General features: G+C 45.6%; 1 protein-coding gene across 2 annotated transcripts in view; it reads left to right on the top strand.

Annotated features, from left to right (window-relative positions):
• Positions 1-25,006, top strand: part of LOC131203769 (disintegrin and metalloproteinase domain-containing protein 2-like) — a 38,491-nt gene that overhangs the window by 970 nt on the left and 12,515 nt on the right. For both annotated transcript variants that reach the window (XM_058194362.1, XM_058194363.1), the window contains exons 2-13: positions 1,276-1,361; positions 3,391-3,452; positions 6,909-6,987; positions 8,306-8,382; positions 9,798-9,984; positions 11,312-11,377; positions 12,139-12,210; positions 16,683-16,849; positions 18,029-18,110; positions 19,937-20,073; positions 21,461-21,659; positions 23,853-23,942. In XM_058194362.1, the coding sequence (XP_058050345.1) occupies positions 1,276-1,361; positions 3,391-3,452; positions 6,909-6,987; positions 8,306-8,382; positions 9,798-9,984; positions 11,312-11,377; positions 12,139-12,210; positions 16,683-16,849; positions 18,029-18,110; positions 19,937-20,073; positions 21,461-21,659; positions 23,853-23,942 (1,304 nt within the window). The remainder of the gene's footprint in view (positions 1-1,275; positions 1,362-3,390; positions 3,453-6,908; positions 6,988-8,305; positions 8,383-9,797; positions 9,985-11,311; positions 11,378-12,138; positions 12,211-16,682; positions 16,850-18,028; positions 18,111-19,936; positions 20,074-21,460; positions 21,660-23,852; positions 23,943-25,006) is intronic.

The raw sequence follows: 25,006 nt of genomic DNA, 5'->3' as shown, positions 1-25,006 counted from the left end.
CTATCTATCTATCTATTTATCTATCTATCTATCACCTACCTACCTACCCACCCACCATCCATCTCTCTCTCTCTCATCTACCTACCTACCTGCCTACCTACCTACCTATCTACCTATCTACCCATCTACCCATCTATCTATCTATCATCTATCATCTATCTATCTATCTATCTATCTATCTATCTATCTATCTATCTATCTATCATCTATCTATCTATCTATCTATCTATCTATCTATCTATCTATCTATCACCTACCTACCTACCTACCCACCCGCCCATCCATCTCTCTCTCTCTCTCTCATCTACCTACCTACCTACTATATCTACCTACCTACCTACCTACCTACCTACCTACCTACCTACCTACCTACCTACCTACCTATCTATCTATCTATCTATCTATCTATCTATCTATCTATCTATCTATCTATCTATCTATCACCTACCTACCTTAATGGGGTTTTGTATTTTAACTATAGTTTTAAATTTCGCCTAATGGAATAAGTTTTTTAAATGTGGTTTTAACATGTATTTATATTATATTTAGGTTTTATAAGGCTGTAAACCGCCCTGAGTCCTTCGGGAGATAGGGCGGTATAAAAGTCTGAATAAATAAATAAAAAAATAAATAAATACCTACCTACCTACCCACCCATCCACCCACCCATCCATCTCTCTCTCTCTCTCTCTCTCTCTCTCTCTCTCTCTCTCTCTCACATCTATCATCTACCTACCTACCTACCCACCCAGCCATGCATTTACCTACCTACCTACCTACCTTATCTATCTATCTATCTATCTATCTATCTATCTATCTATCTATCTATCTATCTATCTATCTATCTATCATCTATCTATCTATATCTATCTATCCTTCTGTGCATGCGCAGAGGCTCAAAAACAGGTTACTTTGTAGTTAAAACCAGGAAGTAACGACGTCTGGGCATGTGGCCGGAGTTTTGTGCTGCCATCGCTACCGGTTCTTCGAACTACACGCTGCCAACACAATCGGATCAGCTGAACCGGTCCAAACAGGCAGCATTTCACCCCTGCAAAACACTAAAATGATAAACTTTTACAAGCCACAATGGCTGGCTTCACTGCCAGATCCAGACAAAACAAATCACATTTTGCTAGAGTGCAATGTGTGAACTGATTGATATTTTTTTTTGAGAGGAGGGAATAAATAATTATTTTTTTAAAAAAGAGAATTCTGGGCAACTGATGGTCAAATGAAACGTTAATTGGCTTTCTTCCGGTTTTTGTTTTCTAGAATGTCAAACGTTTTTGCATATCACTTATCCCCTGAAGATACCAGCCAACTCATCTGAAGATTGCTTAGGCACAGAGGCTGATGAGGTACTTGGGATTTTAAAATGGATTTTGATTTATCCATTAGTTTATAATATATAATGCAAAAATACACAAGAAAATAGTGAGAAAATAAGGGAGGGAGAAGGGAAGGGAAAAGTGTGGGAGCAAAGAGAAAAAAGGAAAAAAGATATTGATTGCCTACCCCCTTTGGTGCAGTAGAATAAGATAATAGGACCAAATCTCAACTTTTACTTTTACATAATAACACAAACTAGCTATTTCTATAACAACAAACGGATTAGTCGGTAAAACAAAAAACTGATTAACTGGTTAAAAAAAATATCAAACTTTCATTTTTTCCCATCTCTCAAGCACAAAGTCCAGAAGCGGTTTCCAAGTAGAAACAAAAGTAATTATATTTGTTTTCCTTTATTCCAAGCAGCCAATTTGGCCACCTCTGCTAACTCTCATCAACTTTTGCAACCATTGTAGGAATCGGAAGTGTCCTTCCATTTTTTGTGTGTGCGTAAAATAATCTTGCTGCCGTCAACCTATATAACATCAAAGTTCCGAGTTTTTGAATATTTAGAATGAAAATCTATCTTAAAAATTAGTGGATTTGGATTGAAGTGGATTTCATTCAAAAGGAAAATAGATGGGCCACAAGAGGAAGTTTGAGCATGTTAGGGCGGTGATGGCAAACTTTTTGGCCGTTGCGTGGCAAAACCGGGGGGGGGGGGAGTGGGGGAGGGTCATGCGCTTGCATGCCCACACCTATAATTCAATGTCAAAGTAAATGTTTATCGCGTATTTCAATTTTGAATCCCTCTTGGTTGAAGTGGAGATGCCCAACCGTGGCAGCTTTAATATTTGTGGACTTCAACTCCCAGAATTATCCAGCTAGCATAGGGAATTTTGGAAGTTAAAGTCCACAAGTATTAAAATTTCCAAGGTTAGAAACCTCTGCTTTCAGTTGAATGCACATTTACCCCCCCTTTTTTTTTCCAGATTTCCCCGATTTCTTTAAAACTACAGATCTTTCTTTCAGATTCTTCTCCCATTTTGGTTTAATTGACTGTGTTTAAAAATTTGCATGAGACTGATTTGTTTCATGCTGGCTGGGGAATTCTGGGAATTGTAGTCCACCCATTGTTGTGTCTGCGCCCCCCAAGCCGGGCCTCCTGCCAGAAAGTGACTTGGAAAGTGAGGGGGAAGGGCCGTCAGGACTTACCTCCGGAGCACCGGCTTCCCTGGCTCAGCTCCAGGAGCCAGAAGCAGGCTAGATGGAGGAGATAACGAGGCCTCCGTCCCTGGACTCTTCCCCCCCCAGGCCACGCCTCCAGACTCAGCTGATGGCAATCAGGCCTGGGTGGACCCTAGGTTTCGTAGGCAGGAGAGGTGGGAACAAGAGAAGCAGGGGTGGGGCAGGCCTAGGAAGTGCTGAGTCATGGAGCCACACCCCACAGGATATAAAGGCAGCAAGAGCTGCTGTGCCTCTTCGTAGCAGGCAAATTAACTGCTTAACTAAGAGCTGAAGTACTGTTTGTTCCTGGGTGACTCATCGGCGTTGAGGGAGATAACAGAGACACTTGGCATACGCTTGCTATTTTGCTGCCAGAGCTGATAGTGCCGGCTAATTAAGCCATCGCTCGGACGGAGGCGAGGGGGGACAGAACACCCATCTCAAAGTTGCCAAGGTTGAAAAACCTCAGATTTAAATCTTTCCCTTGACTTTTTTCTGCCTTCACTTCTAGCATCAAATGCTTGTTTAAAATAGAATATAATACTGTATATTCTTTATTGAGCAAGTGTGATTGGACACGCAAGGAATTTGTCTTTGGTGCGTATGCTCTTAGTGTACATAAAAAAAACACATTCATCAAGAATCATAAGATACAACACTTAGTCATAGTCATAGGACACTAAATAAGCAATCAAATTGGATCTATTATTCCGTAATTCTTGCTTTTATCACATGTGATTCTCGCACAAATACAAGACAACTGAGTGGTTTATTTAATTGTTTCTGACAAATTGCTCTTTGCTTTTATTTTGTTTTGTTCTCCATGAGCAGAGTGTTCAGGCTTACACTCTTACCATAAATAAGAAGGAGTACATAATCTACCTGAAGCAACAGTGAGTTACTTTCTGTTTTCCAATCTTAGCTTTGTGTGAGTCAAATTCTTCACGAGCACAATTTTTTAAAAAAATTGTCGACCAAAATTGAGAAACAGTGGGTTGGAGCCAGGGGTGAAATCTGTTTACCTTCCTTACCGGTTCGAAAGTGCATGCGCTGGATCACATGCGCGAACAGACCTGCATATACGCAAAACCTTCTGCATATGCGCAAAACCTTCTGTGCAAGCGCTGTAAAGCAGTATATAAGTCTAAATGCTATTGCTATCTTCCTTCCTTCCTTCCTTCCTTCCTTCCTTCCTTCCTTCCTTCCTTCCTTCTTTCCTTCCTTTTTTCTTCCTTCCATCCTTCCGAGGTGGGTCAAATGAGGACCCAGATTGTTGGGGGCAAAAGGCTGACTCTGTAAACGGGTTAGAGAGGGCCGTAAAAGCACTATGAAGCAGTATATAAGTCTAAGTGATATTGCTTGGGAAGGAAGGAAAGGAAAGGAAGGAAAACAGAAGGAAGGAAGGAAGAAAAATGGAAGGAAGGAAGAAAGGAAGGAAGGAAAACGGGGAAGAGGGAGGGAAGCTGTGTTGATGCTGTGGTTAGAATGCAATATTGCAGGCTAACTCTGCCCCTTGCCAGGAGTTCAATCCTGACCAGCTCAAGGTTGACTCATCCTTCCATCCTTCTGAGGTCGGTCAAATGAGGACCCAGATTGTTGGGGGCAAAAGGCTGACTCTGTATACTGGTTAGAGAGGGCCGTAAACCCACTATGAAGCAGTATATAAGTCTAAGTGATATTGCTTGGGAAGGAAGGAAAGGAAGGAAAACAGAAGGAAGGAAGGAAGGAAAATGGAAGGAAGGAAGAAAGGAAGGAAGGAAAACGGGGAAGAGGGAGGGAAGCTGTGTTGATGCTGTGGTTAGAATGCAATATTGCAGGCTAACTCTGCCCCTTGCCAGGAGTTCAATCCTGACCGGCTCAAGGTTGACTCATCCTTCCATCCTTCTGAGGTGGGTCAAATGAGGACCCAGATTGTCGGGGGACTCTGTAAACCGCTTAGACAGGGCTGTAAAAACACTGTGAAACAGTACATAAGTCTTAAGTGCTATTGCTATTAAGCGAACTCTTGTTAAGTCAGGGACTACCTCCATTTGGCAGTTTGGCAAAGTCTTCGGGAAGCCTCAGTCTTGCAACTGAGACCTTGGATCTCTTCAAGACCCAGTCCTGTTTGTTGAGAGTGCATTGGAATAAAAATGGAACGGAAGCAATGGTTGCCGGTTGTAACAAACGGTTCAACCGGAACCGAAAATGTGAAAATGCACGTGGCAGCGAAAAACCGGTGATTATATAGGACGTGATAGCGCCAGGGCGGGTGGGCGGGGCCAGCCGCTGGTCGGAACTACCGGTTCGCCTGAACTGGCTCGAACCGGCAGCAGCCCATCGCTGAACGGAAGGGATATGAAGAAAAAGAAAATATGGAAGTGGAAGGACCTTTACAGAAACTAAAGGCAGCCATGAGTAAAACAAGGGAAACGAGGAATTTGAGGAATGGATTTATCACCCGTTCTATCTCTTTATTTTTTGGGGGTGGATGGGTGGGTGCTCCATTTTACGACTTTCCCCCACCACGTTTGTTAAGCGAATCACTGCAGTTCTTAAATTAGTCAGTGAATCTGAGGTTCCCCGTTGGCTTTGCTTGTCGGAAGCTCAACGAAAGGGGATCAGGTGACTCCAGGATACTGTTGTGTCTTGCCCAGTCTCACAGCAGCCGGGGCCTTCTTATCTGCTCCCGAACACGGAGGAATGTATGCCTCCCGGCCCCAGTCCTGGCTCCATGCCCAGACAAGCTGAAGAGGAGGGGGCACCTCCCGGTCCCAGCCCTGGCTCCATGCCCAAGCAGGCTGCAGAGGAGGGAGCATCCCCCGGCCCCAGCCCTGGCTCCATGCCCAGGCAAAAGGAGCAGCTAGACCCCTCCCCCTCCTCCACAGCATGTGAGCCTGAGGAAAGTTTATTTCCAACAACAGCTGATTGGAGTGACCCTCGCATCAGAAGACTGGATAGGCGGCGTCAACAGAAGGAAGGGAGGGGCAGGCCTGGATAAGTGCTGAGTCATGGAGCCACACCCCATGGCCTATATAAAGGACCTGCTTTCTGGCATTCTCTGAGTCAGGCAAAGTCTACCTTATCTTGCTGAAATCACTTTCTGGTCTCCTGCCTGCCTTGAGAACTTTGCTAGGACTTTGGCAGAGCTGCAGAGGCACGCCTGATTCGGATTTCCCTGACCCGGTCGTCAGCGGAGGATTGGAACACGACACAGGTAGTCCTTGGCTTACAACTATTAGCTTAGCGGCAATCCGAAGTTACAACGGTCCTGAAAAAAGCGACTTTAAGACTGGTCCTCGCCCTTACGACCCTCATAGCATTTCCCCCAGAGCCACATGATCAATCAGTGAATCAAAAATTTATTTTTATTTTATTTATTTATTTAATCAAATTTTTATACCGCCCTATCTCCCGAAGGACTCAGGGCGGTTTACAGCCTGATAAAAAACACAAGAATAAATACAAGATAAAAACAACATTTAAAAAAACTTATTGAATTTGGCCAAATTTAAAATTATAACTAAAATAGTAAAAAACCTCATTTAAAAGCTAAATTTAAAAATTAAAATTCTAGGCCAGTCCCGCGCAGATAAATAGATGTGTCTTAAGCTCGCGGCGAAAGGTTCGAAGGTCAGGAAGTTGGCGGAGTCCTCGGGGAAGTTCATTCCAGAGGGTGGGAGCCCCCACAGAGAAGGCCCTTCCCCTGGGTGTCGCCCGTTGGCACTGCCTGACGGACGGCACCCTAAGGAGTCCCTCTCTGTGAGAGCGCACGGGTCGGTGGGAGGCAATCGGTGGCAGTAGACGGTAACCCGGCCCTATGCCATGGAGCGCGTTGAAGATAGTAACCAAAACCTTGAAGCGCACCCGAAAGACCACAGGTAGCCAGTGCAGCCTGCGCAGGAGAGGTGTCACGTGGGAGCCACGAGGGGCTCCCTCTATCACCCGCGCAGCTGCATTCTGAACTAACTGGAGCCTCCGGATGCTCTTCAAGGGGAGCCCCATGTAGAGAGCATTGCAGTAATCCAAGCGATATTTTTCACGGTTATAGTGTCTCAGGGTCATTTGATCACCACTTGCAACCTTCCCCAGCAGATTCCAACAACCAAAGCCCATGGGGCGGGGGGGGGGGGGCGGGAGCCAGATTTCCTAAATGACCACATGATTCACTTAACGGCTGCAGGGTTTGATTCGCTTAACAACAGTGGCAAAAAAAGTTTGGTGCAAGTCATTTAACACCCACTTTGATTTGCAAACAAACAAAAAAATTCTGGTCCCAGTTAATTATGGGCGTAAACCGAGGATCACCTTTACTTATCCATCTCTTTGATACCAGTTTGACTTCTATTCCATCGGTTTTTTTATCGCAGATCCTTTCTGCCAAACGATTTTATGATTTATACCTACAACCCGAGAGGTTTTGTGCAACCCACTACGCCAGAAATTCAGGTAAAGATGTTTTTATTGTTGGAGTATCTTTTTTATTTTCCCCCAATATAAACGTACCGATTTTGTGGACAGCACATTGATTGGGTCAAGACTTTTTTAATACGACGTTAACAATAATAGGGACGCAGTGGCTCAGGGACTAGGACGTTGAGCTTGTCGATAGAAAGGTCGGCAGCTCAGCGGTTCGAATCCCTAGTGCTGCCGTGTGACTTGTCCCAGCTTCTGCCAACCTAGCAGTTTCAAAAGCACGTAAAAATGCAAGTAGAAAAAATAGGGACCACCTTAGGTGGGAAGGGAACAGCGATCCGTGCGCCTTTGGCGTTGAGTCATGCCGGCCACATGACCACGGAGATGTCTTCAGACATCGCTGGCTCTTCGGCTTTGAAACGTAGATGAGCACCGCCCCCTAGAGTCAGGAACGACTAGCACGTATGTGCCAGGGGAACCTTTACCTTTAACAATAATAATACAAATAATATGTAGAGTTCTAATCTTTCAACTTCGAACAATACTAGTCTCATTTCATATTCCTTTTACATTTTCCCCTTGATTCATTTAAGCATAAATAACATTTCTTTGCACTCTGTGTTTGTTATCCCTTAGTAAGCGTTATCCTTCCATATTTTAAAAATCGCTCATTATTCCACCATAGCATCAATATTCCAAATATATAGGATTACTAATAACGCCAATTATTAACAATATTCAATCCATCAAGGCAAGTGGTGAAATCCAATTTTTTTTTACTACCGGTTCTGTGGGCGTGGCTTGGTGGGTGTGGCAGGGAAAAGAGTACTGCAAAATCCCCATTCCCTCCCCACTCCTGGGGAAAAGGATATTGCAAAATCTCCATTCTCATCGCACTCTGGGGCCAGCCAGAAGTGGTATTTGCCAGTTCTCCGAACTGCTCAAAATTTCCGCTACTGGTTCTCTGAACTACTCAAAATTTCCGCTACCGGTTCTCTGAACTACTCAAAATTTCCGCTACCAGTTCTCCAGAACCTGTCAGAACCTGTGGATTTTCACCCCTGCCTTTTCGGCTTTCGCAGCTGATGTGGAACTTATTATTATATTAATCACATGATTTCACTGGACAAAAAGACTGTAGGAAGTTAGCACCCACCTTTCTCCTAGGAAAATGAGATACTTTAGGAAATATTAAAAGGGCAGAGGTGTAAAAAAAAATTTGGATTTCACGACTGCCAAAAGGCATATCAATTGTCCAAATAACTAGGGCCAAATTATTCCTATTTGGAAAAGGGAATTAGCTAATGCACAGTTCTGTTAACTGATTCTTTTTAAAAATACATGTCTTTAGAATGAATGCTTCTATGAAGGGTATATCCAAGGCTTCCCCAATTCTGTGGCAATACTCAGCACCTGCTCTGGGCTCAGGTAAGAGTTTTACTTTTGAAAATACAGTAGTGGCCAAAATTGGGGGAACCTTTTGGGAAAGGTGTATTTTTGAGGTTTGATGGCTAATAGCACCACTTTTTTGGGGGGAGGGGGAGTTTCAAGAGAATCCTATTCCACTCCTGGAATGGCCTGGGAATAGCCCAGACCTTCACCCAATTGAAAATCTATGGAGCCGACTAAAGAAAATGGTTAGTTAGAAGTGACCCAGCAATTAAACCCAGTTAATAGAAGCAATCGTTCAATCTTGGTTTCATATTATAACAGCTGCAGAACTAAAGACTTCGTTTATTCCATGGGAATAAGTAAGGCCGGAATTCATGCTAAAGGTTACCCAACTAAGTATTAACTGACAGGGTGAAGATTTTTGTATATCTCGTTTTTTCTACGTGTTTCACTTTCCTTCTTTATACTGTAACTGCTATTTTAATAGCAAATCCTTCATAAAAGTTATTGCATGACATTCTTGATTAAATTATCTTTCCATTGATATATAATTTTATGGTACTACTCCAAAAGAAAAGTTGGTGTTATTAGCTAGTTTTAGAAAATAGACATTTCCCAAAAGGTTTCCACAATTTATGCACTATATAAAATGACAAAATAAATAAATACAAAATTATGTATATACCCACATATATTGTATGACACGGACAAACAACACAGCCTAGTTCTGAAGTACACATGTACATGGCGAGAAAAATGAACCTTGCTAGTTTACCAGTCGGATGGCATGGGGAACAAAGTTTTTTCAGAATCTGGTAATCCTACTAGAAATACTTCGAAACCTCCTCCCAGAGGTGAGCAACAGAATCAGACTGTGAAGTGGGTGTGTGGGGTCTCTAACAATGCTTTGAGCTCTAAACAGATAGTGCTTATAAGCAGCATCCTGAATAATGGGAAGTGAGCTTCGTATAATCTTCTCCGCTGTCCTCACCACTCTCTGTAGGGACTTTCTATCTGAGGCACGGCTGCCACCAAACCAAACAGGGGTGCAGTTTGTTATAACGTTGTCAACTGTGCCTCTGTAAAAAGGTGGCCAGGACATGCAATATCTCCATGGTCACGTCATCAAGATTTAGGCATTGGGATCATGCAATCGCCATTCATAACCATCCCGGCTGACTTCTAACAAGCACAGATAATAGGGGAAGGTAGATTCCGTTTTTTTAAAATTATTGTGTGATTCAGTTAAGAATCGCAATGACCTGCTTAGCAACTCTGGCAATTCACTTAGCAAATGCCTCGCTCAGGAACAAACATTTGGGGCTCCATTGCGATAATTGGTCGAGTTACTTCCTGTATTTCACGATGAATAAACAACAGGGAAGGAAGGCAAGCTGGGTTTTTTAAACGGATCAGAAAATCTCGTGCCATAACAATGTGGACTTTTTCAGGGGAGTGTTGCAGTTTGAGAATGTCAGCTACGGCATTGAACACCTGGAATCTTCAACCACTTTCGAGCACTTAATTTATGAACTGAACAGCAAGGATGCCAAAGGCCCAATTTGGACAGAAAATGACACCCATGTAGACAACCAAACCAAAACCAGACACGTCTATAAGCTGCTTTCCGATACTGTGGTCAGTGCTGTGCTTCGTTTCCTTTTTAAAGCAGTGTTTAAAAGTGTTCATCTTGCTTATGTACTAGAGTTATGTCTTATCTACCTGCTGAAGTTCTCAAGATAGTTTCAGCAGAGGTGTGGGTCTATACCAGGGGTCTCCAACCTTGGCAACTTTAAGACTTGTGGACTTCAACGCCTAGAATTCCTCAGCCAGCAAAACTCAGCCAGCAAAGCAAAGCAAAGCCAGCAAAGCAAAGCTGGCTGAGGAATTCTGGGAGTTGACGTCCACAAGTCTTAAAGTTGCCAAAGCCGGCCACTTTGCCGGCTGAGGAATTCTGGGAGTTGAAGTCCACAAGTCTTCAAGTTGCCAAGGCTGTCCACTTTGCCGGCTGAGGAATTCTGGGAACTGAAGTCCACAAGTCTTCAAATTGCCAAGGTTGGAGACCCCTGGTCTATACCATAGGGCTCCTGCAAAGCATTTGAAAGAGGTCCTGTCAGGCTGTCTCTGATTATATTTAGGAAAGATAACACCTTGACTTCATTTGGTTATGAAGAAAAGTATTTTTACTAGATACATCTGGACTACAGCCGGGTAAAGTTGGATCTGAGACAAAATATGGCTAACATTCCATATCCCTTCATTAGTCCCTCCTTCCCTCAAGAGGTCAGGCAGGTCTGGTCCAATGCCAGCTCCTTCTCACCCCCCCCCCCCCCCGTGGTAATCTTCTTCTGCCGGTCTCTGGCTGTTAATCATCTCAGGAATGCAGTCTCCGTTGGAAAGTCCGAGCTCTAACATTCTTGCTGATTTCAAACCGTTAATCTCCCCTCCCTTTGTTATTTGTCAGATGACACTCTTAAAGGGCCCTCTTCACTTAACCTGAATAGGACAGTAATACATCTTACATCCATGAGCTATTTTACATTACACAAAGAACCCATTGCAATCTAACTACTGAATATAAATTGTACAAAAGGTTGTGAGAATTGGAGTGGAGGCTGACAGGTCCATTGCAAAAACCACTGGCCAAAAGAGAACGTTTCTCCTCATGTGATCCCCTTTTGTGACCTTCTGACAAGGAAGGTCAATGGCGGAAGCCCGATTCACTTAACAGCCGTGTGACTCACTTAGCAATGGCAGGGATTCGGTTAACAACTGCGGCAAGGGAGGTCATAAAACGGGGCAAAGCTCACTTCACAAACATCTCCCTTAGCAACATAAATTTTGGCCTTCATTGTGGTTGTAAGTTGAGGAGTATCTGTGCTGCTGAGGAGAATGCATTTTGCATGCTGCCCGTGAAATACAGAAGCATTGCTAAAAAAAAGAAATTTCTTTTGTCCATCCTCAGCCTCTGTCGGATACCACTAAAAGTCACAGGTACATAGAAGTCTACGCTGTTGTGGACAAGATTTTGGTAAGTCTCTTAACCGTCCAAAATATTCTGACTCAGAATTCTCTAAGTATCTCCATCCTTCATGGCTTAGTATCATAGTTTTTGTTGTTGTTGATGTTAGTTGCAAAGTCGTGTCCAACCCATCACGACTCGAATGGACAACGTTCCTCCAGGCCTTCCTGTCCTCTCCCATCCTCTGGAGTCCATTTAAGCTCACGCCAACTGCTTCAGTGACTCCATGCAGCCACCTCATTCTCTGCCGTCCCCTTCTTCTTTTGCCCTCAATCTTTCCCAGCATTAGGCTCTTCTCCAGTGAGTCCTTCCTTCTCATTAGGTGGCCAAAGGATTTGAGTTTCCTCTTCAGGATCTGGCCTTCTAAAGAGCAGTCAGGGTTGATCTCCTCTAGGACTGACTGGTTGGATGGCCTTGCAGTCTAAGGGACTCGCAGGAGTCTTCTCCAGCACCAGAGTTCAAAGGCCTCCATTCTTTGGCGCTCAGCCTTTCTTATGGTCCAACTTTCACAGCCATCCATTGCAACTGGGAACACCATAGCTTTGACTATACGCACTTTTGTTTTATTTGATTTGTGGTGGTGGTTGTATTGTCTAAATTCAGAGTGGATATTAACTAAAGCATGTCATTGTGATGAACTGAAAGCCCAACTCTGATCTAAGCTCCCTTTTAGCTTTGAATGCAGATTTTGCATGCAGTAAGGGCAAGTAATAATTGTCTTTTTTTTATATATTTAAAAAATTACTGTGTATTGACTTCTTGTTTTCCAGTTCAACTATTTGGGCGGAAATCCTGAATACGTAACCTCAAACATCGTGCAGATTATCGGCTTTGTTAATAGTGTAAGTTATGCTCTGGTTTTTCGCTCCAATAAACTTCGGATCGGGCTGCATTTTATTCTTAATCCTAAGAGTTTTGATGTAGAACTGTTCATATGAGCCATGGTGGTGCAGTGGTTAGAGTGCAGTACTGTAGGCTCCTTCTGCTGACTGCTGGCTGCCTGCAATTTGGCAATTCAAAACTCACCAGGCACAAGGTCGACTCAGCCTTCCATCCTTCCGAGGTGGGTAAAATGAGGACCCAGATTGTTGGGGGCAAGAGGCTGATTCTGTAAACCGCTTAGAGAGGGCTGCAAAGTACTGTGAAGCAGTATATACAGTAAGTCTAAGTGCTATTGCTATTTTCCTTCCTTCCTTCCTTCCTTCCCTCCCCCCCTCCCTCTCAGTACTGGGAGGGTACCCTCCCTCTAATACTACATTAGAATGCAGTATTGCAGGATAACTCTGCCCACTGCCAACAGTTCGATCCTGACCAGCTCAAGGTTGAGTCAGCCTTCCATCCTTCTGAGGTGGAAGAGGACCCAGATTATTGGGGGCAACACGCTGACTCTGTAAACCACTTAGAGAAGGCTGCAAAGCACTGTGAAGCAGTATATACAGTAAATCTAAGTGCTATTGCTATATTGCCAAAATAATTACAAATGTTAAATCCTAGATATATGTATTCAATAAATATATAAATAAATAAAATAAAACAGAGAAAGAATGCAGAGAAGACCAACAAAGATGTTTAGGGGACTGGAATCCAAAACTAAGAACAGTTGCTGGAATTGGGTATGTCTAATTTGATGAAAAAAAGGATTAGGGGTGACATGAAAGCGGTCTTCCAATATTTGAGGGACTGCCACAAAGAAGAGAGGTGGGGTCAACCTATTCTCCAAAGCACCTGAGGGTAGAACAAGAAGCAATGGGTGGAAACTAATCAAGGAGAGAAGCAACTTAGAACTAAGGAGAAATTTCCTGACAGTGAGAACAATTAACCAGTGGAACAACTTGCCTCCAGAAGTTGTGGATGCTCCAACACTGGAAGTTTTTAAGAAGAGTCTAGAAAGCCATTTGTCTGAAATGGCATAGGGTTTTCTGCCTGAGCAGGGGGTTGGACTAGACAACCTCCAAGGTCCCTTCCAACTCTGTTATTCTGTTCTGTTATTCTGCTGTTCTCTTATTTTGATTAACTTCTGCTGCCTTCTGACTGTCTTCTTCAGCGTACAATTGAAATTTTATTTATTTTATTTATTTATTATTCGAATTTATATACCGCCCTATCTCCCAAAGGACTCAGGGCGGTTTACAGGCATATAAAACATCAATATCAATATACAAATTAAAATAATCCTTAAAAAACTTATTCTAGCGCCCGAATTATTAAAAATAGAAATATAAATATCAAATATAAATATTAAAATCAATTTAAGACCCCTCTAAATTTAAAAATCTAAGCCAGTCCTGCACAGATGAATAAATGTGTCTTGAGCTCGCGACGGAAGGTTCGAAGGTCAGGAAGTTGACGGAGTCCTGGGGGGAGTTCGTTCCAGAGGGTGGGAGCCCCCACAGAGAAGGCCCTTCCCCTGGGCGTCGCCAACCGACACTGCCTAGCTGACGGCACCCTGAGGAGTCCCTCTCTGTGAGAGCGCACAGGTCGGTGAGAGGTATCTGGTCGCAGTAGGCGGTCCCGTAGATAACCCGGCCCTATGCCATGGAGCGCTTTAAAGGTGGTCACCAAAACCTTGAAGTGCACCCGGAAGGCCACAGGTAGCCAGTGCAGCCTGCGCAGGATGGGTGTTATGCGGGAGCCACGAGGGCTCCTCTATCACCCGCAGCCGCATTCTGAACTAACTGCAGCCTCCGGATGCCCTTCAAGGAAGCCCCATGTAGAGAGCGTTGCAGTAAGCCAGGCGAGACGTCACAAGGGCGTGAGTGACCGTGCAAAGGGCCTCCCGGTCCAGAAAGGGGCGCAACTGGCGCACCAGGCGAACCTGGTAGAACGCTCTCCTGGAGACGGCCGTCAAGTGATCTTCTAGAGACAGCCGTTCATCCAGGAGGACGCCTAAGTTGCGCACCCTCTCCATCGGGGCCAATGACTCGCCACGAAGGTCAGCCGCGGATTTAGCTGACTGTACCGGGATGCCGGCATCCACAGCCACTCTGTCTTGGAGGGATTGAGCTTGAGCCTGTTTCTCCCCATCCAGACCCGTACGGCCTCCAGGCACCGGGACAGCACTTCGATAGCTTCGTTGGGGTGGTCCGGTGTGGAAAAGTACAGCTGGGTGTCATCCGCGTACAGCTGGTACCTCACACCGAACCCACTGATGATCTCACCCAGCGGCTTCATGTAGATGTTGAACAGGAGGGGCGAGAGGATCGATCCCTGTGGCACCCCACAAGTGAGGGGCCTCGGGGCCGACCTCTGCCCCCCTGTCAACACCGACTGCGACCGGTCGGAGAGATAGGAGGAGAACCACCGATAAACGGTGCCTCCCACTCCCAATCCCTCCAACCGGCGCAGCAGGATACCATGGTCGATGGTATCGAAAGCCGCTGAGAGGTCTAATAGGACCAGGGCAGAGGAACAACCCCTATCCCTGGCCCTCCAGAGATCATCCACCAACGCGACCAAAGCCGTCTCCGTGCTGTAACCGGGCCGGAAACCGGACTGGAGCAGGTCTAGATAGACAGTTTCATCCAGGTGTAAGGAAACTGATATGCCACCATACTCTCAACAACCTTCGCCATGAGCGGGTTGGAGACCGGACGATAATTACCTAAAACAGCCGGGTCCAGGGAAGGCTTCTTGAGGAGGGGCCTCACCACCGCCTCTTTCAAGGCGGCCGGAAAGACACCCTCCACCAAAGAAGCGCTCGTAATCGCCTGGAGCCAGCCTCGGGTCACCTCCTGTGTGGCCAGCACCAACCAGGAGGGGCACGGGTCCAGTAAACATGTGGTGGCATTCAGCCTCCCCAACAACCTGTCCATGTCCTCGGGAGCAACAGGGTCAAACTCATCCCATAAAATGTCACCAAGACCACCCTCAGCCATCTCACCCGTATCACCGCAATCTTGGTCCAAACCATCCCGAAGCTGAACGATTTTATCGTATAGATAACCGTTAAACTCCTCAGCACGTCCCTGCAACGGGTCATCCCGCTCCCCCTGGTGTAGGAGGGAGCGGGTCACCCGAAACAGGGCGGCTGGGCGGTTATCTGCCGATGCAATGAGGGAGGAGGCGTAGCTTCCCTCAATGCCACTAGGTAAGTCCTAGTATAGGACTTCACTAGTGTCCGATCAGCTTCTGAACGGCTAGACCTCCAGGAGCTCTCTAGGCGTCTTCTCTCTAGGCGTCTTCTCCGTCTTCTCCGGCGCTTCATCCCTCTCAGCTCCTCGGAGAACCAAGGAGCCGGTTGGGACCTGCGCCGGGTCAGAGGCCGCAAAGGCACGACACGGTCTAAGGCCCCCGCCGCGGCCCGTTCCCAGGCCGCAACAAGTTCCTCAGCCGAGCCGTGAGCCAGACCCTCAGGAAATGGCCCAAGCTCCGTCCGGAACCCATCCGGGTCCATCAGGCGCCTGGGACGGAACCAACGAATCGGCTCCGCCTCCCTGCGGTGGTGAATGGCGGTCAGAAAGTCTAGGCGAAGAAGAGAGTGATCTGACCATGACAAAGGTTCAATGACTATTTCCTTTAAGTCCAGATCTCTCAACCACTGACCAGAGACAAAAATCAGGTCCAGAGTGCCACCCCCAATGTGAGTAGGGCCATCAACTACTTGGGTCAGGTCCAAGGCCGTCATGGAAGCCATGAACTCCCGAGCTGCCGTCGATGACGAGCCGGAAGATGGCAAGTTAAAGTCCCCCATGACTAAAAGTCTGGGGGTCTCAACTGCCACCCCAGCCAGCACCTCCAGGAGCTCGGGCAGGCGGCTGTCACGCAGCAAGGAGCCAGGTACGTGACCAGCAAGCCCATCTGACACCTATGACCCCACCTCACAAAGAGGGATTCACACCCGGCAATCTGAGGTACAGTGGTCTCCCTCGGCTCTAGACTCTCCTTAATAACAACCGCCACCCCACCACCCCTACCCTGGGCCCTCGGCTGATGGAATGCACGGAAACCCGGTGGGCACATCTCGACCAGGGGCACGCCCCCTTCAGTGCCCAACCAGGTCTCCGTAACGCCTATAATATCCGCGGCACCCCCCTGAATCTGATCATGTATTAGGGGGGCCTTATTGGCCACGGACCGTGCGTTGCATAACATCAGACGAAGGCCCAGGCTCTGAGGGTCTTGACCATCCGGGGGACGGGAGAAGGGAGGGGGATCGGGGCGCGCGATCGCCTGCAGACATCTTTGCTTGTTTTGGGGAATTGATACTAGTTTAACCAGGAGAAGATCTAAACCTATTTTTAATTAACTAAAGTTCCGAATGATGGGTGGAGAATCGCCTTCACGGAAAGAAGATTTGTTCTTTTCTTTTTTTCAGATGTTTGCCGACCTTAACGTAACAGTTGTACTTTCCTCTTTGGAGTTCTGGACAGACGGTAATAAAATCTCGACCGAAGGAGAAGCCGATGAAATCCTCCAAAAGTTTCTGCAATGGAAAAATTCCTACCTTGTTCTGCGGCCTCACGATCTGGCTTTTTTGTTTGTGTAAGTGGGAAGAAATTAAACGCCAGTCCTGTTTTTCCTTTTGATGTCCTAACGCAGGGGTCTCCAACCTTGGACCCTTTAAGCTTTGCTGGCTGAGGGACTCTGAGAGTTGAAGTCCACAAGTCTTAAAGGGACCAAGGTTGGAGACCCCTGTCCTAAAGTATTCAGGATCTTTTTTGGGGCCGGGAAGGGCGGTGGGGGAAGGTGGCTGCAAATACAGGTAGCAAAGAGCTTGGAAATGTGCTTTTTAGAAAGGACATGCTTGCCTCTAAATCCAGGTGTACGAGAAGTAATAGCTGTACGTACAAAATGTGATGTGGCCAAACCGATACATCATGATAGCAGTGTTCCAATATCTCAGGGGTTGCCACAAAGAAGAGGGAGTCAAACTATTCTCCAAAGCACCTGAGGGCAGGACAAGAAGCAATGGGTGGAAACTGATCAAGGAAAGAAGCAACTTAGAACTAAGGAGAAATTTCCTGACAGTTAGAACAATCTATAAGTGGAACAACTTGCCTGCAGAAGTTGTGAATGCTCCAACACTGGAAATTTTTAAGAAAATGTTGGATAACCATTTGTCTGAAGGGGTGTAGGGTTTCCTGCCTCCACAGGGGGTTGGACTAGAAGACCTCCAAGGTCCCTTCCAACTCTGTTATTATATTATATCATGAAGGTGTTCATATTGATTGATTGATTGATTGATTGATTGACTGATTGATTTCTATCTGTTTGCCTGTCTATCTTTTTATTTATCTACTTATGTACCTATCTACCTACCATCTTTCTATCTGTTGGTGAATCTATCTCTAACTGTCTGTCTGTCTGTCTGTCTGTCTGTCTGTCTGTCTATCTATCTATCTATCTATCTATCTATCTATCTATCTATCTATCTATCTATCTATCTATCTATCTATCATCTATCTTCTACCTATCCATCCATCCATCCATCTATATCTATCTATCTATCTATCTATCTATCTATCTATCTATCTATCTATCTATCTATCTATCATCTATCTATCATCTACCTACCTACCTACCTACCTGCCTGCCTGTCTACCTGCCTGCCTGTCTGTCTGTCTACTCTCTCTATCTGTCTTTCTAATCTGTCTGTCTGTCTTGTCTTGTCTTGTCTGTTTGTCATCTAACGCCAACCCCTTCTCTCCTCTTGTGCTGTAGGTACAGGGAGAAGCCAAATTATGTGGGAGCAGCTTTTACAGGGAAATTGTGCAACCGAAATTTTGATGCAGCTGTAGCTCTGGTACCGTATCACGGGTTTTTCTGCAGGGTTAAAAATTTGATTTGGGGCTGGTTTGGGTTAAGGCATCAGCACTAGATAATAAAAGATATCAGATTTAGACGCTAGCAAGAAAACCAACAACATAAAATAAGAATTCCCCTGAATTCATCCTTGTTCAGGAAGTCCTTGGCTTACATCCATTCATCCAGCGGCTGTTTAAACTGACGCCAATGCTGAATAAACGGATGTATGACCAATTCTTGAACTACCAGCCATCGTACCCCTTCTGAGGTCTGATCATGGATTTGGGAGCTCCGGTGCCCACTCTGGGATTGCAAACATTGCACGAGAACCGAAGAAGCTTCCGGGATGAGAAGCAAAACGTTTTCAAAGAAAAAAAGTCCAGTTGAACCTTTGGGAATCACCAAAGCGTAGAGTGAATCAGTGGATTAAAAAAAAAAAAGAGCAGAAATGAGTTCAGGAGAGGAACCATTTCTTTACCACATGGATCCAGTGGTGAAATCAATTTTTTTTTTACTACCGGTTCTGTGGGCGTGGTTTGGTGGGTGTGGCTTGGTGGGCGTGGCAGGGGAAGGATACTGCAAAATCCCAATTCCCACCCTATTCCTGGGGGAAGGATACTGCAAAATCTCCATTCCCACCCCACTCCAAGGGAAGGATACTGCAAAATCCCCATTCCCTCCCCACTCTGGGGCCAGCCAGAGGTGGCATTTGCCGGTTCTCGGAACTGCTCAAAATTTCCGCTGCCAGTTCTCCAGAACCTGTCATAACCTGCTGGATTTCACCCCTGCACGGATCCTCTTTAAATATCTTTTGCAGCCGTGGAGCACCCACGACAACTCAAGATTTAAATCATATCATTTCTTTAAACCTTCGCAGACCCCCTGTAACAACACATGCCCTCCCCCGCCTCCACCCCCCTGCAGAGATCTCTGGACCATAGGTAGAGAACCCTTCTATTCAATATAGAATATGACTTTCAGGTTTATAAAACCAACATAAAACTGAAGAAGGCTCTCGTGGAGCCACTTATAAATTTGCTGTTCTCTTTGTAAAATTGTTGTGACTTGTCGGCCACCGGCCCCTCCAACAGCCAAATCGGAGGAGGAGACGGCGGCGTGGGAGTCAGGGTCAACATTTACTTGCCTGTTCACCGCCCTGAGTCCTTCAGGAGAAGGGCGGTATACAAATTAAAACATCATCATCATTATTATTATTATTATTATTATTATTATTATTATTATTATTATTATTAATATTAATATTAATATTATTATTATTATTATTATTATTATTATTATTATTAACATCAAGGCAATCTAAGAGCTCCGAGGGGGAAGAGGGAATGGAGCTGGGAGAGAAAGAGAGAGAGAGAGAGAGAGAGAGATGGAGCCTGGGCCGTCCATCAGCCCTCAGATGGAGTGTCAACAGCCCCCAGGGCTGGAGGTGGCTGATGAGGAAGAGGAGGAACAGCTGCGTCCAGTGCCTGATGCGTGGATGTGCAGGAGGCAGAGGAGAGGAGAGCAGTGGAAATCTATGGGCCGGTCCTTGGGAAGGAAGAGCCACCGCTGTTAGCAAAGCCCCACCCTAGCTCTGGGGATAAAAGGCAGGGGGGCGGAGATGAATAGATGTGGCAGGCAACTATTAATCTCCCTGCCAGACGGACTTATTAACCTGCGTTGAGAGATAAACTCTTTGTTGGGGCTGCCGGCGCTCCTAATAAAGGAATCTTTGAGTTAACTTCAGAGCGTGTGTCGTGTTTGGAGAGCTGGGTCAGAACAGCAATACTTCGATCCCTTAGTCTGGTTTCTCTTTCTTTCTTCCAGTATGAGAAGGCGATCACTTTGGAGACCTTTTCAGTCATCCTGGCTCAACTGCTGGGTTTTAGCCTCGGGATGGAATATGAAGACGGCAAAGAGTGCAAATGCCCTGGACCCATCTGTATAATGCACACGAACGCAGTGCAAGTATTCCTATTATTCCCTTCTCTCCTTCCTAGCTGGAACAGCAGAGCTAAAAAGTCATAGGATGGGCATTGTTCAATGGGCTTTTCTGAAGAATGAACGAGCTGGAAGGGACCTTGGAGGTCTTCTAGTCCAGCCCGCTGCTGAAGCAGGAGAACCTATACAGTCTCAGACAAGTGGCTGTCCAGTCTCTTCTTGAAAACCTCCCGTGATGAAGCACCCACAACTTCTGGTGGGAAGCTGTTCCACTGGTTGATTGTCCTCACCGTTAGGAAGTTTCTCCTCAATTCCAGGTTGCTTCTCTCTTTGATTAGTTTCCATCCGTTGTTTTTGTGTTCTGCTCTCAAGTGTTTAGAAAAATAATTTGTCCCCCTCTTCTTTGTGGCAGCCCCTCAAATATTGGAACATTGCTATCTGTTGTGACCAAGGCCCAAGTAGTGATCGCTAAACACCGTTCAGTCCTCAACAAACTTATTTTATTAAAACTGCTGAGAATTAATTCATTCTCGGCTTCGTCCAAAACAAACTTCTTAATAACCAGTCCATTGGCCTTATCACAAACCTTTGATGTCTTTGGCAACCTGCCAAAGGCTTTTCTTGGCAACCCCCCCCCCACACAAAATTCAAGACCTGGATGACTGAGAATCTCTACAGACGTATAGTTGCGATACGTATATATTAGAAGTGGCTAGATCAGCGGTGCTATTCAGCAGGTTCTGACAGGTTCTGGTGAACCGGTAGCGGAAATTTTGAGTAGTTCAGAGAACCGGCAAATACCACCTGTGGCTGGCCCCAGAGTGCGGTGGGAATGGAGATTTTGCAATAGCCTTCCCCCTGGAGTGGGGAGGGAATGGGGATTTTGCAGTACCCTTCCCCTGGAGTGGGGTGGGAATGGAGATTTTGCAATATCCTTCCCCCAGGAGTGGAGAGGGAATGGAGCAGAGGTGGGTTTCAACAGGTTCTGACCAGTTCTGGAGAAGCGGTAGCGGAAATTTTGAGTAGTTCAGGGAACCGGTAGTAAAAATTCTGACTGGCCCTGCCCCCATCTATTCTCTGCCTCCCGGGTCCCAGCTGTTCGGGAGGAAATGGGGATTTTGCAGTAACTGCTGTGTTCAGGCTACACTCTGGTCCGCATCCGATGCAGAAGCTTCTGAGCCCTGATTGGCTGGAGCAAAAGTAACCTTCCCCTGGATTGGGGAGGGAATGGAGATTTTGCAGTATCCTTCCCCTGCCATGCCCACCAAGCCACGCCTACAAAGCCCCGCCCTGCCCCGCCCCACCCACAGAATTGGTAGTAAAAAAAAAAATTGAATTCCACCAATGGGCTAGATGCTAATGTCACACATATTCTCTTGCTTCTATTTTTTCTTCCTTTCTTTCTTTCAGTAATTCAAATGGAATTAAAAAATTCAGCAGCTGTAGCATTGTCGACTTCCAAAATTTCATTAAGTTCAAAAGCCCCCCTTGCCTTTCTAATCGGCCAAATTTGAAATTGTATTCTCGGAAGAAACTGCTCAAAGGCAAATCAGCTTGTGGGAATGGTATTTTGGAACCTGGAGAAAAATGTGATTGTGGGAGCGTTGAGGTGAGTATCTGAGAATCCAGTATATATGAATTTTCATATGTGTTGTTTGTAATATTTATTTATTTATTTATTTATTTTGTCACAACAATATATGTAACTATCATACAGAAAGGTTATATAGTATATAAAGGTATAAGCATATATATATATATGAAGAAGAAAAGAAAAACAATAGGACAGGAACGGTAGGCACGTTTGTGCGCTTATGCACGCCCCTTATGGTCCTCTTAGGAATGGGGTGAGGTCAATAGTAGAAAGTTTTTGGATAAAACTTTTAGGGTTATGAGAAGAGACCACAGAGTCAGGTAAAGTATTCCAAGCACTGATGATTCTGTTACAGAAGTCATATTTTCTGCAATCTAGATTAAAGCGGTTGACATTAAGTTTAAATCTATTGGTTGCTCTAGTATTATTGCAATTAAAGCTGAAGTAGTCTTTGACAGGAAGGACATTACAATAGATAATTCTATGAGTTAAACTTAGGTCTTGTTGAAGGCGACGGAGTTCCAAGTTTTCCAAGCCCAGGATTTCAAGTCTAGTGGGATAAGGTATTTTGTTGTTTACAGAGGAATGGAGAACTCTTCTTGTAAAATATTTCTGGACACGTTCAATTGTATAGATGTCAGAGATGTGGTGAGGGTTCCAAACAGGCGAGCTGTATTCTAGAATTGGTCTAGCAAATGTTTTATATGCTCTGGTTAGTAGTGTAGTGTTTTTGGAAAAGAAGCTACGCAAGATTAGGTTTACAACTCTTAGAGCCTTTTTTGCTATGTAGTTGCAGTGGGCTTTGGCACTTAGATCATTTGACATGAAAACTCCAAGGTCTTTAACGGGATGGGGGTCATCTGTGAGGTAATGTCCATCAAGCGAGTACTTAGTGTTTGGGTTCTTTTTTCCAATATGTAAGACTGAGCATTTGCTGGTTGAGATTTGGAGTTGCCAAGTTTTAGACCAAGCGGTTAGATGATCAAGGTCTTTTTGAATGATAAATGTATTATCAGTGGTGTTAATATATATGCCGGTGATGGCTAATCTTTTTTGCCATTGCGTGCCAGGAGGGGAGGGGTGGGCGGGGGTCCCATGTGCATGTGCCCACACCTATAATTCTATGTGCCCTGCCCCGCGCATGCAAGCATGACCCCCTCCCCCCGCTCTCTCCCTGCTCCTGGCACACAATGGCCTGTTTTTCTCTCTCACCTGGCTCCAGAGCCTTTCTAGGAGTCTGGGGAGGGAAAAAATGGCCACTCCCACCTCACTGGAGGCCCTCCAGTGGCCAGAAACGGCCCGTTTGCCAACTTCTGGTGGGACTGGAAGGTCTGTTTTTTGCTGTCCCAGTCTCCAGAGCCTCTCTGCATGAGGATAAGTTGTTTTAAACATTATGGCTAAACTATTAGCTAGTGTTGTGTCTTGTCCGATCTCACCACAGCTGGGGCCTTCTTATCTGCTTCTGAACACGGAGGAATGTCCTAGTATGCCTCCCGGCCCCAGCCCTGGCTCCATGCCCAGACAGGCTGGAGAGGAGGAAGTATCTCCAGCCCCCAGCTCTGGCTCCATGCCCAGGCAAACGGAGTAACTAGACCCCTCCCCCTCCCCCTCCTCCACAGCATGTGAGCCTGAGGGAGGTCAATTGCCAACAGCTGCAGACTGGAGTGACCCTCGCGTCAGAAGACTTGATAGACGGAGGCAACAAAAGGAAGGGAGGGGCAGGGCTGGATAAGTGCTGAGTCATGGAGCCACACCCCATGGCCTATATAAAGGATCTGCTTTCTGGCATTCTTTGAGTCAGGCAAAGTCTAAACATATCTTGCTGAAGTCACTTTCTGGTCTCCTGCCTGCCCTGAGGACTTTGCTAGGACTTTGGCAGAGCTGCAGAGGCACGCCTGATTCGGATTTCCCTGACCCGGCCGTCAGCGGAGGAGTGGGACACGACAGCTAGTTCTCCAGCATTGGAAGACCTTATCTTACCTGTCTCAATTCATCCAGGCTGCGGTAAAAGATTGTATTGAAAGGAACATTTAATTTTTTTTTTACTACGGGTCTCCAAAAACACGACGGGTGAGGCATTAAATCTGTTTACGTTGGAATTAACATCTTAACCTAGTTTCTCTCACAACCACTTGTCCAGCCCACGTTCCTTAACCCTGTGAGCATGGCACAGTTCACTACAAGGAAGTCTCACGATTGTGTTTTCAGCATTGCAAAAGGAGCAGATGTTGCACCAGCGGTTGTACGTTTCAGCGGGGAGCCGTGTGCAGTAATGAATTATGCTGTGAAAATTGCAAGGTAAAGCATCATAAATCCTGAAGTGGAGCAGGTGGGGAACAGTGGGGTTTAAGCCTGATAGAACTATTGGGTTAACTCAATCGGAAACTCTAGGGAGTGGAATGGTCTGATATATAATGGATTGGAAGAAATGTATTTTCTTTGTTTCTGGAAGGGGAGTTGAGGTTTTAAGGAGTGACTATGGATTATGATTTGTGTTATATTTTAATTTTTGTTGTTAGTTTTATACCCTGTATTTGGTTCTGGGAAGTCCCGGGGGGTGGGGGGAGGAAGGGGAAGGGAGGGGGGAGGGGGGATGAGGGTAGAAAATGGATTGATGGTCAATGTACAAAGATGATCGAAGACGTATAATTAATGTGAGATCGGAGCTGCCTGGCTACCACCTCAGAATGACGGGAAAGAAGGAAGTAGAAGAGAGAAGGAGGTAGGAAAGAGAAGAGGAGGAAGAGGAAAGGAAGGAAGAGGGATAGAAGAGGGAGAAGAAAGGAGTAGGGAGGAAGGAGGAGAGGAGGTAGATAAGAGAAGGGGAGGATGGTTGTGGAAAGTAGAAGAAGGTAGAGAAGGGAAGAGAGTTAAAGGAAGGGGGTGGTGACCGGGCAGGTCCGATTAATTGTATATGATGGTACACTAAATATATTATTGGATATGAATGTTAAAATAAAACTTTTTTAATAAAAAAAAAAGAACGATTGGGTAAACAGTGAAATCCAGCCGGATCTATCCGGTTTGTGAGAGGCAGGAGGGCCGGTGGCGGGAGACTCCGCCCACCCGTCGGGACGTCATTGTGTCCCGTTTTTGACCCTCTGCGCATGCGCAGGAGGCCCTGCGCATGTGCAGAAGAGATGACTGCACTCACATTTCCAATCCAGTAGCGAAGGTAAGTGCATTTTACCCCTGAAGCACCTCCTTCCCAATCTTTTTTTTTTGGAATATTTAAAAAACAATTCTTAACAAACCACATACAAATCGTTTTTGTACCAGATATCGGTCAGGTACATAATTAAACCCAATTCAATTTTCACCCCCTCAAAATATAATCTATCCAATGTATTTCCCTTTCCTCC

This window comes from Ahaetulla prasina, chromosome 9, assembly GCF_028640845.1.
Source record: "Ahaetulla prasina isolate Xishuangbanna chromosome 9, ASM2864084v1, whole genome shotgun sequence".
NCBI classification, from domain to species: Eukaryota; Metazoa; Chordata; class Lepidosauria; order Squamata; family Colubridae; genus Ahaetulla; species Ahaetulla prasina.
The sequence above is the reverse complement of the archived record's forward strand: the minus strand, read 5'-3'. Positions and strand labels throughout refer to the sequence as shown.